This window comes from Lepidochelys kempii, chromosome 8 (genome assembly GCF_965140285.1).
Source record: "Lepidochelys kempii isolate rLepKem1 chromosome 8, rLepKem1.hap1, whole genome shotgun sequence".
NCBI lineage: Eukaryota > Metazoa > Chordata > Testudines > Cheloniidae > Lepidochelys > Lepidochelys kempii.
This window is the reverse complement of record NC_136387.1, coordinates 15,250,663-15,264,256: the sequence shown is the minus strand read 5'-3', so window position 1 is coordinate 15,264,256 and position 13,594 is coordinate 15,250,663. Positions and strand designations below refer to the sequence as shown.

The following is a 13,594-nucleotide window of genomic DNA, read 5'->3' as shown; positions in this document are numbered from 1 at the left end:
CTGACTGAGCAAGGAGACTCTGACTGGCTGGGAGGGGCGGGGGTGACTATGACTGGGTGGGCAAGGAAACTGGGACGGGGTGAGACACCTGAGGAGTACGGACAGCGACTGGGTGGGGCTAAAGAATGGGACTGGGACACGGAGCTAGGAGTAGTGAAGAGACCAACTGGGACAGGTTGGAAGGGATAGGGCAGGAGGGGGGTCAAGCTTGGGGGAAAATGTGCACAAGGATCCATATCTATTTCATTCCTGTTCAGAATCTGGAATGGAAACCAAGATTCCGGAGTCTCACCATTTCTCTGCTCCCTGTGAAATCCACTGGCAAAGTGCGTGAGTCTCATCCCCTACTACTGCTGGTCCACGTAGGGAATCACAAGCTACTTTAGCTATCTGTTACTCTATTAGCTCAAGTGGCAGAGGCCTGTGAAATAGATCTAAAAGTTCCTACGCTGCTGACGAACCAGGGGGTGTCAATATGATGCCACTTAATGGAATTTCTATTATTTCCATTTGCTTTTTTAAAACCAAAGAAGTCGCAAACAAAAAGTTACATTAAAAACCACCAGGGTTGCAAGTCAAGCACTCAAAAGTGCCAAAATTAAGTCTGTGCAACTCAACCCTCTTGTGCATAAGCGTTAGGGTACAGTCTTTAATTATTTGATCACATACCATTTTTTCTGCAGGACCCATCTCATTCAGGATGGGCCTGTTCTGGGGATGAATCCGGGTTCTGTAGTGAAGGAGGCTTATCTGTTAGGACCCCTGCTTCATTTGTTGCAGAACTTGGAAGGGGTGTAGTGAATGAGGCAGCAGATTGTAGGAAGAGACAGCATGTTGTCTCATATCTAAGGCAACGGAATGCTGCTCTGAAGAAGTGGATTCTATCCTTGGCTCTGACACAGTTTCTCTATGTAAGGCTAGTTAAATCATTTAGACCAAACTTTTCAGAGGCGGTCTCTCATCGCTTCACTTAAGACCCTGGGATCTGATATATAGGCGTCCTGAGCACACAGCTCTGCAATGGAAGTCGATCAAAGCTGTTCTTTAAGCGTCATATGGCACTTCATAGGGACCTAGCCATCGCAAATTGAGCACCCAAAATGAGTGGATACTTTTGACTTTAATCTCTCAGTGCCTCACTCTCCATCTATAAAATACTATGTGAACATCTAAAGACTGTTAGCATATGCACAACGGGGCTGAATTTCTTTTTACTTTTGAGGTTTGACTTTGCAACCTTAACATTTCTTTTAACATAGTGTTTTGTGTGTAATTAGAAATATTACATGTACACACTACTGTGTATGCTTTATACTGCATATTTTCTAAGTACCATTTTCAAAAAAGTGTAGATTCCAAGAGATTATTTGACCTGCATCTGCCTGTTTTTCAGCATCTCACAAGTCTCTGTGCTCTCTTCTACACTAAGCGCTATGCAATGAAGGCCCATTTGGGCCATATGCCCTTGGGAAACTAGCTGACTGATCATGGCAAGTTTCAGAAGTGACTGAGAATAGTTTTCAAGTGTGCACTATCAAGATGTGGCAAAGTATCATCTCAGCCGCTCTACTTGTATGTTTCACCCCTTTGCTATCCCTCTTTGCCTTTGAATTGTGAGCAGGATACAAGGCCTCTTCTGTTTGGAAAGCACCTGCCTCAATCAAAGAGAATAAAAGGGCCTGATACTCTAATTTTATACAGGTGCAATAGTGGTGTAACACCAGTTATTTCCCTTGGTGTAAAACAAAATGGCCCAAAATGGAGGAAAGTGACTGAAATTACAATATCTAAAAAGCTGGTTTAAACATCTTTGGAGCACCAGGACTTTCTAGCTTGCACCCATTCTTTGGGATAACTGCTCTGTGCAGTTTGCTCCCATGTGTTTAAATTCAAGCCAAATGATTAAAGACATCTCACCAAGGTAAACAAAGTAAGGAGCGATGATGCTGCCCACCCTGGAAGACATGGAAGTAGCTCCAACTGCCATATTTCTTACTATTGTTGGGTAGAGCTCAGAAGTGTAGACATAAAGCATTGAGAATGCGGATGTGATCCCAAACTTCCCCAGCATCACCAGGAAGACAGACAGGATGTGAAGGTCTGAAAATAAAATTAAATGAGGATCAATAAAGCTGCATCTAGTTCCCATGCTTGTTACCTCCATTGTTTTTACCTCCCAAAGACTTCAGTTTTTCCCCCCTCTGTAATTGCAGTCTTCTCTTATCATAACCACCCCTGAGCCCTAGATTCGCCAATTCATAACTTGAGCAGGCAGCTTATTTTATACTACCAGGACTTTGGTTCACTCCCAGTCTGAGAGTGCACTTGAAATGCATTATGGCTCTGATTCAGCAAACTAGATAAGCACATGCTTAAATTCATATCTAATCAGCAATGCATTTAGGTTCTACTGAAGTCTACGGTGAAATCTGAAGAACTTCTGATTTTTGTAAGTAGTGTCTCCAGTTCAGATGCATCTGTGTTCTGTCATTTATCCAATTTTATGACCTGGTCATCTGAAGCATAAACGGATCAATACTTTGATTTTCAGAAGTGCTGAGCACTCAACACCCAGTGAACTGAATGAGAGCTGCAGGTGCTCAGAATTGTACGAAAAAGTAACAAACCAACCCAAAATCAAATCAAGCGACAAATGATTGAGGTTTGGTGCAAATTTCACCTGGTAACTTCCTGGTTTCCAACCCTTTGCTGGAGCAGTTAGATGGCACTGTAGGATATATTTTATTTTTACGTCATGAGTTGAAGCTCATACCTGTAGGCACCAGCTGAATGAAGAGAATAACCCCTCCTCCTAAGAACAAGGTGCCAGATATCGAATACCGCCGAGGTAAGATTCGGAGGAGCAGCCAAGCAATCACATAAGCTGGAACTTCTATAATGGCTGAGAGGAAGCAATTGATGTAGGCATTTCCATGCAAGTTGGGAGTGTTGAGAGACAGTCCAAAGTAACCAACTGATGTTAACATCCTGAAAGATGCATAAAAAGTAAAGTCTCTACAGTATTACCCAAGATTCTGTTTCAGAAACAGCACTATACCAGACATCAGCAGGGATGGGATGGCTTTCAGAATTTCAATAGCTACACCACAGTTGCTAAGTTTTTTGCACCTGCAGCTTCTTTTTGTACTAAAAATGCCCAAACACAATCCTCTCCACAGAGCCCTAACTTAACTCTCCCTCCCATATACAATATGGTAAATGAAAGGCTCACTGGAAGTTATTCATAATGGTGTTTCACTGTGACGGAGCCATTAACAATAAAGTGAAGTAGGAAGTCCTGAAACGTTTCAGTTTATTACAGCATGCCATCTACAATCCCATTTTTAGGGAACCTCTCCCTAGAGCAAACTCTATTAAAAGACTCGGTGTATTCATAAAAAGCTCCATTACAGCATCTGAATGTTATGGTTCTGCATAAGAGAGCTGGAAGATCGGATTTCAAATCTTGGGACACCTCAATTTGACATGCAAAAGGAATTAGCCAATTCCTCTAGACGGGAGGCAGTGGAGTCTAAAAGAATGGATCACAGATTAAGAGTCATGTATTCGGTTCTAATTATTGTTCTGCCACTGAACTGCTATATGGCCTGGGCAAGCCACATGACCTCTTTCGCTATACCCCCAAGACAGTAATGTGTACTTCTCATGGATGTTGTGTGGCTAAGACTGTGGGTTTGTTGGTTTTTTTACAGCAGCACTTTGAGTACACCGTGTGCTATATAAATGCTCAACATCAATAGAGTCATCATAAATTTGCATGCTCACATGCACACTGAAGAGCACAAATCTCTACCTGCCCAAACACGGATGCAAGCCCTTTAATGCAGGTATTTGAACACCCTACGCAGATTCCCATGTTTGAAATAGGTCCCAGTGTATGAGACCGGTTATTATAAAAAACTACAACAGACATCACAAACAGATTGATTGTTGTCCGTGTGCTTTAGGGTCACACATCCACTTACCACAGCAACAATGACATAACAGTGATAACTGCAATGTTTCGGGTTCTGAACAAGTCCAAGATGTATGCCTTCTGCTGCTGCTGAAACTTCATATCCTGCATCTTAGGGGAAAAGGAAAACAAACCCAAAATATCCCTATAGCAAGCGATCAATCTAATCTGTGGGGAAAAAAATCTTAACACACAGATTTGGGAGGATGGAGGTTATGAAAATATAACCCCACATAACCCTTCCAAGTAAAGTGAAAGGGCAGAAAATACACAAATCAACAGCCACCCAACCAATTCCGCATCAGCAAAGGGGTTTCATAGGAAGCTTGATTGGAGTACCACTGGGGGTAGAGACTAAAGTAACTTTTAAGTTAGTTGTGACACACGGCAGTACTGACATACCCGTACCAATTCGATCTAGAAATCAGTTACCAAGTCATCAAAGAACAGAAAGTCTAACGGGGGAAAAGACTTGCACTAACTTCTCCTCCTTCATGCCGTACAAAGGCACTCCCAGGACCGGCCTCACTGACAAAGGCAGTTTCCCGCACGCTGCCTATTGAGATCTCTACAGATCTCAGAATACACAGATCAGTGTGAAACAAAGAATCCTCAAGCTCGGCTGCCTATTGAGCAGCAGTTGGTTGCAAGAGCACATGGGAAATTGGTGCTCAGCCCTGAACTCAATTACTAACTGTGATGATATTTGCCACCACTGCTCCCCATGTTAGCAGAGGCTGAGAGACCATTTGGTGCTGGAAACAGACCCTCTGCAGCCAATCTGGCATGTGCAGGGTCCTCTTTGCTGGGTCCAGCTGATTCAGAGCCTGGAGGTAGGTCCCACATAAGAATTACACCCTGCCTGGGCCAGTAGTGGCCCAAAACTATTACCATTTAGCGCCCTAGGATGAAGAAAGGAGCTGGTGATCTCGGGCCAGGGCTTAGTAGACTCGTGCCATTACTACAAAGGCCACTGCCACAACTGATACCAAGTTGGTCTCAGGTGAGGGGCCAGCCCAGGACTGAATGGGCATAAAACAGAGCTAATCTCTCAGTCCCAGAGGATAAGGCTGTGTCACACTCCTGGCCTGCCTCGGGGAAGCTGAAATGCTGCTTCCTTGGCCGTTCCTGTTTGGCTAGCTAGAAGTTTTCACTTTCTAGGAACGTCCATCTGGCATCGCTCAGAAGCTCTAAGGTTATTTTAACAGAACAGATATTGTGCAGGCATCATCCACTGGCAAATGTAAAAGGCTGACATCAGGATCAGACTTGTACGGTTGTGGGTGGGGGAGGGGAGGGGCTGTATTGCCACTTAATCTGAAAGGCACGAGGCAGTGATGAAAAGCAGACTTTTCTCCTGGAGCCTGAGAAAAAGTCTTGTAAAGTATTAAACATGCAGCTGATCTACAGCTAGGACATAAAGGAAGTGCTCTTCTTTCTCACAACTATCCTAGGACAAAATTCCCACCCCCAAAACACACTTGCTTTTCGAGAACAGATTTTAAGTGGCATAACCAAAAACTGAACAATATTTGAGTAGTTTATGCTGCCAAGCAAGTTCATCAAAGAACACATTTTTCTTGTAGAAAAGTCATAACAACATGTGGTTTTGTACTGTGCCGTGGATTATCTGGAGCTTAATAAGTGGCTATTTATATGAAAACAATATATAAAGTCTCATGTAAAAGACATGTGCACATGTAATGAACACAGACTCATGGGACTGAAACTGAGGATCGTAATCATCAAAGAGTATGACTCCCCTACCATCCGATTAAGCAGAGTTAACTAGCTGGCTATTATGCTCCTGGAGCTAGCCGCTAGAGGGAGACAAGATCACAAATGCTAAGTCACTGTATTATGTGTGTACTTGTGTTTCAGTCAACTTTTAAATGCTAATAAGCTTTCTGAGCTAGGCTTTTTTCTTTGTAACTAAGAAGATTAACCAAGAGGTATCATTCCTATGAAAGGACTAAATGTTCTTAATTAAAATGGAGCCCTTTTACCACCAGATCATTATTAAAAAACCCCAGAAAACAAATAATAAATCCCCATGCACAGACACAGGGCCAACAGTGTATTAAGCCAGTGAAAAAGGACTACTTAGCAATGGGGCAATGGAACTGCCTACACACTATACATATTTATTTATTAAGGGCACTTTTGAGGGTGCCCTTTAGTGCCATGCTAGGACTGACAGGCTCTTCAGTGAAGCCCTGCTTTCTCCTTTGGTGCCTCCTACTAGCAGGTACACATATGCATTATAAAATCTGGGTACCAGAACTGCTGCTCCACACAGATCCTTCCATCTGGAAGAGCTACCTTTAAATTAAATGATCAGCTGTCAATAGTGCATCCAACCAAGATGAAGATAGATGTATTTTAATTTCTCATTTTTCTGAGTGAGGCAGCAGTGCCCTAATGATAGACACTTTGTTAGACCTATGAGACAAGCCAGTCCTGACTGAAAGCCAGAGAAAGTCATTGCTGAAGAGTACAGATCTTACTGCAAAATAATCAACTGCAGCTGCATATTTTTGACTTACTGATGCAAATGAGCCACCACCAATTGCCTCATGTCACAGCAAGTACTGAACCTGGACAATTTACTAAACAACTGGTGACAGAGCTGTGCTCTGAACTGTTTGATGTTCTGGCTTATCAGAATAATATGGAAATAAAAAGGAAAATAGCAAAGGTTGCCAAGTAGCAGATTAGAATCACGGAACTCTAGGGCTGGACGAGACCCCAAGAGGTCATATATAATCCCTCTCTTCCCCGCCTCCACCCAGTTGAGGCAGGACATATGAAAACATATTCTGCCTTATCAGAATAATCTGGAAATGAATTGCCTGAACAGGAAAATAGCAAAGGTTGCCAAGCAGCAGATTAGACTCCCTACAGTTCTGGGATAACTGGAAGAGACCTCAAGAGGTCATATAGTCCCTCTCTCCCCACACCGCACCCCACCCAGTTGTGGCAGGACATATGAAAATGTACCTCTGTGGAGTCAAACAGCATAGCTGGGGCTACAATGCCATTTGTTTTTGCAGCCTTTCGGATGATGATCTCTGCCTCTTTAAATCTTCCCTGGGAGATCAGCCATCGGGGAGATTCAGGAATGAACCTGCAACAAATTTCAGAAGGACTGAATCAACATTTCCACAATGATCACAACTCCTGACTTAATCATCTTTATTAAATACACTTTGGAGATAGATTTTGCAATCTCAGTAATAGATCACTTCCTGCGGTAGGGTCCAAACGTCCCGATAGATAAACATGTGGGTCACTTTACCCATAATGAGTAGTACCACTGAGCTCAATGGTACTGCTCAAGCACATGGGTAACTACTCACATGGTCAAGTACTTGCAGGACAGGGCCCTCTTCCTATAACTAGTTTCTGAAATTAGTTGTATTCATATATGTTAAGGGGATAATTAAATTCCATCAGAGAGTCAGAAGTTTCTTGGTAAATAGCAAAAATATTAATAGTTAGGTAGCATAAATATCAATCATATCAACAAGTTATCCTTACAAAAGTTGTATACAGCACACAAATGGTGTAGTGTTGTGGTGGTGATATTTAAAGGAAAGTGCAGACATATTTAAAGGCTACTTGCCATAGAGAGTTTATACACAACCTTCTTTATCTTCATAAAACAAAACTGATCAGGCTAAGAGAATGGTAGCAGTGCCACATTGTGGACATGATTGTATCCTGCAGGTAAAATCCAAACATCATGATGTCCATTAATATCAAACACAGACTAGAAGGACATGCCTCTCTTTCCCCAGTTTTTTAAAAACTCTAAATCCTTCAATCCTAACTGCTGCTGTCTTGCTCTCCTAAGTCAATGGTAAGTCAATAGGTCAGAGACGGCCGAGATACCTTCATGATCTGCAACAGCAGCTGCTAGACCCCTTCTTAAAGGGTTGATTAACATTTTTCTACTACTGTCTCTCCCACTGCATTTCTTTACAGGTCAGTTAATGAATACGAATGCAGATTGCAGAAGCAAGGGATACTCGGAATCCCTTTGGAGTATTTATCTTACTAAGCTTTTGACAGGATAGTTCTTATTTCACTGTATAAAAGTTATTAAGTAAATACATTGCTTCATAAGAGCCACTAGCAAGCACTGTGCAAGCTTCCTTTACATACCTCTGCCAATGTACCTCAATCCCTACCTACCATCTCTCTGCCTCTACAGTCCCAGACCCTGAAGTGGAAGATGAGAGTCAGGTCAATCCTTATGGATGTTTTGCAATGCAAACAAGAACCAGGAAGAACAGCCACCAAACACAACTTCACTGGTACCCCAAGGCAGGGCTTTGAATCTAGGTCTCCAGCAGCAAGAGGCCAGTGCAACAGCTCAGTGAGCCACCATAGCTTTCATAGGATTTATACGCTAGCGACAGTCAGCTTTTCCAATTGGACTTTTATGTTCGAATACCTACTTTTCCTCCATTACTCCCACTAACAAAATGATGCTGTGTGTCGCAGAGGAAAAGCGAGCAACGCCACACTGAAGTCAAGGATTCTAAAGCATTTCAAGTTAAATAGAAGCATTATTTAAAATGCCACTCTGGAGAGGGAATCAAACATCTGACCATCTCTCAAGTCTGATGATAGCAAGCAGGCATTGAAAATCATTTTTAAAGGGTTTTATTTCATATTTCCAGCCAAATTCAAAGAGCAGAAAGATGGAGCTGAATGGTATGTCACACTGTGTAGGATATAAGTCTGATTTGCTTTACTTAACAGTGCAATAAAGACATTGTTCTTTTTGAGGTCTTAATCTACCATAAATGAGGCTGTTTCAGAAGAACAAGAGAGGAGCTTCCTGGTTCAGCCCAGCATGAAAAGAAGGAATATTTAATATAATTTTTTTGAAGAGAATATGTATGTTTTGGGGGGTGAGGGAGACACCTCACATTTCTCCCCTCTATCAGGAAATGAGTGCACTCACTCCACAGATGCAGAGAAAGAGCGAGCATAGCATCCCTCCTCTAATCTGCCTACAGGGCCAATCAAAAACATCAGGCTTTCCCGTCTTGTCTCCAGTGTTTTCTTTTCACACTGGGAGTGCATAACCATCCAGCGGTGAGTGAGGTAAGGTTTGTTTAAATTGGTGTCAATTTAAAAAGGAATGGGGGCAGCGGGGCGGGAAATGAGTGCAAAGGAAAGACCAAAAAACAAAATAAAAAACCAAGGAGCGGAGTGTGGAATGGTCAGGGTTAAGGTTAGCCATATGAAATCCATTAGGGTGATGTTTTCAAAATCCAGCATGACAACTGCATGCAAAGAGAAACAAAAAGCACGGAGAATCTCTTTATGTCTGGTAAACGGTCACTGCCAAAGCCTATTGCTGAAATCCTCCCAACTGGCAAAACAGGGAAAAGTAAAAAAGTAAGGATCTGGGTAAGCGTGCTAGACCTAGAGCCAGTTAGTGGCTTGTCTGCATTCCCATCATAAAGCCCTGTTAAGCAGGTATTTGTGATGGAGCTGCCTGTCACATAGGGACCAGATGCTCCTCACCCTGTGATCCAATACCAGGAGAGGCTTTAGCGCAAGTCCATGGATTCAGCTGCACCACAGACATTACGAAATCAAGGACGCCAAACATGAGTGGCGCTGTGATGCAATGCGCCAGGTTGCAACACCCACAGCAGGGAACCGAGCCAAGCCCCGCAGGACAGGAGGGCAGGTTTGCTCTTTAGCTCCACCCCTGTGGCCTCCATGCCATGCCAGGACTAGAGTTGCGGTGCTGAGGCAGAGGGTGCTGCTGCGGGTGGTTGGCGCACCCCTTGGCTACAATTCACAACCAAGCCTAAGAAGAGTTTAGTATTGTGCTCGAAAGGCTACATCCACCCCTGCTCAATACAGAGCTCCACACATTCAAACCTGGGGCGAGCAGACAGTCAGATTCCTAGCCAGTCAGTCACGTTCCTGGACAAACTGGGGAACAGCTGTCTCCTCCCAACCTCAGCTCACCTGACTGCCACAACCAAGAACAGAAAACTTACCTTTAACGCAGGCCCTGTTACAGAGGCTGTTTTAGGTCTTCACAGGTCCAGAGCTCCAACACATGCCAGTTTCAACTTGGCTGTGTGCTCAGCCAGCCAGGGTTTAATGGGAAAGAGGCTGGTGCCTGGTGTTATTAGCAAGGGAAGGGAGAAAGGAGCAGGGATAAGAAAAGTGGGGAGGAAAGAGGGAAGGACCCATAGTGGCAACAGCTGAGAAATGAATATGATGGTGCCCATTGATCTAAGTGGAAACCTTTTCCAAAGGATTGTAAGATTCTCCCCCACTTTAAATTTGAACATATAATATTTTGAAAGGTATAAGGCACTCAGAGCCATAGATCTCCAAGTCCCAGGAAGTCAGGTCAGCTTCAAGACAGCATCCCCAGTCTCTAAAGGCCAGATAGGCTAGCATATCCCCTTACAGGATGAGGCATCCAATTGGCTGAGGAAAAAAAAAAACAGGGTGGAGCCAAAGAAGCTATGACATTCTGTTCAACCAGCCAAATGAACCTGCAGGATGTCATGGTGCTCATGTAAATCCCTCCCTGGACAAGCTACTGACCAATACTGACCCAGCGAGCTGTCCCTGGGGCTGTGTTTGCCTAAGTGCATTTAACGTATACACTTCGTTGTTTAGTGTGCTCTTCCAGTGCAGCTTCCACAGTGCACGCTAAATAATCATGCACCTGATTGTGGTACAGAATTTTGTTTTCGTGACCATGCCACTGTAACCCACATATGCAAGGACCTGGATAAGCCCGTCAGAACTCCCTTCGCTCAGCTGGTATGGGGGGTTAGGAGAAGGTGGTAGCAACACATCTTTATAATGGCACATTTTACATTTCCTTTAGACTAAAATTCAACCTAACCCCTTAACCTAGGCATGTAAACATTTTGTTTGTTTGTTTTTAGTGAGAGTTATGTTGAAAAGTTATTTACTTTACAGGACTGGTTTCCCCAAATAATTTTAAAATACACAAAACCATGTTTCATCCTAGCAGCGGCATGCTATGGTTTTACTTCAGTAGCGAAGCATATCTTTGCAAGGAAAAGGCATCACAGACAGATAAAGGGATTCTGATATGTTGTTTTTAGGAAAAACTAACCTTGGATTGCTCTGAATTTGATAATGCTGCATGGATTAGCAAAGATGCACATGAGATGCCTGGTTTATCAGGGTGGTTTCCTGCTGTATGGCTGACTTCATATTCCAAAAGTAACACGTTGAAGGTTTACACAACTCTGACAAAGAAGCTGTGAACTGTTACAGCCTATCAATCCACACAGCCACTCTTGGAAGAGTTATATGGCATTTGGTGCAGATACCATCTAGACAGCAAATAAGATTAGCTTTCAGAACTGCTGACAGAGGATCTGTTATAGTCTACTGGATTAATCCATTGTTTGTTTTTTGGATTTTCACTTCTTTTCCAAGGCCACATTAGAGGAACAAAATGCCTTGCTCCCAGAAACCTCCCAAACTGTGACCAAACTTTACTGGGGGTGGGGGGAAAATAAATGAAAATTGAGCACCAAAATGTTAGCGCTGAGACTTTTTTTCCCCTCAGCTCTCCCCCATATGCCTCTAGCATCTCCCTCTAGTGGGGAATCTGATGTACCCTGGGGCACTGCACCCAAGATGTAAATATTCACTAAAATGATCATATTAAAGTAAATTATTTGCATTTAGGCCTCAATCTTGTAACATGCTTAACGAAGGTGCACTGTGCAAAGCCCTATTGTTGGCAGTGTCCATGCATATGGTACAAGTTGCAGGATCTGGCTCTAAGCTAGAACCCTGGATTCCAGCGAGCCTGCTGGGCCAAACATCTAGTTGCTACACAGGTTTCAGAGTAACAGCCGTGTTAGTCTGTATTCGCAAAAAGAAAAGGAGTACTTGTGGCACCTTAGAGACTAACCAATTTATTTGAGCATGAGCTTTCGTGAGCTACAGCTCACTTCATCGGATGCATACCATGGAAACTGCAGCAGACTTTATATATACACAGAGAATATGAAGTCTGCTGCAGTTTCCACGGTATGCATCCGATGAAGTGAGCTGTAGCTCACGAAAGCTCATGTTCAAATAAATTGGTTAGTCTCTAAGGTGCCACAAGTACTCCTTTTCTTTCTACTCCACCACACTTTCTTTTGTTTTAACGGCTCAACACTGTGCCGAGAGGTGGTGAGAGACTAAAAGTGAGTTATGAAAAAGATCAGAGTAATTAAAGATCCAGGAGAAAGTTTTAAACATCCTCCCTGCCCCAGTCTCTTACCCTTATCCAGCCCTCTCAGACATAAATATTGTGTGTAGCAAAGCACACAGGTTTTGGGTAGCATTTCAATAAGAAAGATTTTTGTTGCATTCCAACAGTTGCATCCACATAGAAAATAGGCTTCTAAAAAAGGAAGGAAGAAAAGCTGGAAGGGAAAGTTTGTACAGTACAACTCATCCAGCAATAATAAAGGAGATAACAAAAAGGTTATAAAGAGAGTTTGAGGTTGAGAGTCTGATAGTCTGGAAAGAATTTCCGAAGAGCACTGCAAAGCCAGCATAAGATGGACTCTAGCCGTGTTAGCAGGGTTCAGCACATAGATAAGTTATCTTAAAACTGGCTGAAAATGTTTCATCTTCAAGGCAAATCCCTTCACTTGGCATGCAGAATACTAAAACCAAAATCCACAGCAATTATAATCCAACTGGTTATTTCACAATTTAAACTGGAGGTTACCAGCTACAGATGGGACTTTCTGAAGCCGAACACCTTGCAATACAATTAAACTCACCACCACAGTGGAACGCAGAGCACCCCAGGTGCAGTGAGAGCCAGTAGCAGCATCCGCCAGTCTCTGATGAAGTAAGCAAATAGTGGCAGCAACATGTAGCCAATTGCAAAAAATGTGCAAATTCCTAATGTAGAGAATATAATACGAACTGATTTGCCAAGAATTTCTGTGCCTGTTCAAAACAAGGGAGTTTGGATTAGCATTTTAACTCTTTTTGTAAAAACCACGTCTAAATATTTTATCGCATTTACAAAAATCAGCTAATATAATCTTTAAAATGGAGTCATTTCCCTTATAACACTTAAAGGGACACTGTCAAGGAGTTCTGGCACAAAATAAGACCAACCTTAACATGAAGATAATCTGGTGGGACAGTCTTCCAGATATTAATTGTATAAGAGATTTCAAAGTTGCCAAGCCATTACTGAGTAATTGAAAGGCCAGCCACCATTTGTGTGGGAACCCACCTCTTTCAGTGCCCCCTGCTGGTTCTGCAAAAGCAGATTTCAAGTAATACACAGCTATTTTCAACACTAGACATAGTCCTCATGACATCTATGATGTTGCAAAGACAACAAAATAAATGGCCTTTTTTTCAGAGCTTTGTTTCACCACCCCTCTGAATTTCTGCACTGCTAGAATCAATACTTGCCCAACGGACAGGACAGAAGTAGGAGGAGACTTACATTTCTGCCATTGCAAAGACTGGGGAGTTCAGAGAAAAAACAGCAGACAGTGTCCTTTTAATCAAGCCTTCTTGTTCCTATCTTCCAGCAGTTTTTAAGTAATTTGGGAACAG

General features: G+C 42.8%; 1 protein-coding gene across 4 annotated transcripts in view; it reads right to left on the bottom strand.

Annotated features, from left to right (window-relative positions):
* Positions 1-13,594, bottom strand: part of SLC22A4 (solute carrier family 22 member 4) — a 54,961-nt gene that overhangs the window by 12,143 nt on the left and 29,224 nt on the right. For 3 of the 4 annotated variants that reach the window (XM_073355647.2, XM_073355645.2, XM_073355648.2), the window contains exons 4-8: positions 12,796-12,967; positions 6,977-7,103; positions 3,987-4,087; positions 2,774-2,988; positions 1,918-2,100 (exon numbers count right to left, since the gene is read on the bottom strand). In XM_073355647.2, the coding sequence (XP_073211748.1) occupies positions 1,918-2,100; positions 2,774-2,988; positions 3,987-4,087; positions 6,977-7,103; positions 12,796-12,967 (798 nt within the window). The remainder of the gene's footprint in view (positions 1-1,917; positions 2,101-2,773; positions 2,989-3,986; positions 4,088-6,976; positions 7,104-12,795; positions 12,968-13,594) is intronic. The other variant, XM_073355646.2, reaches the window with a different exon arrangement.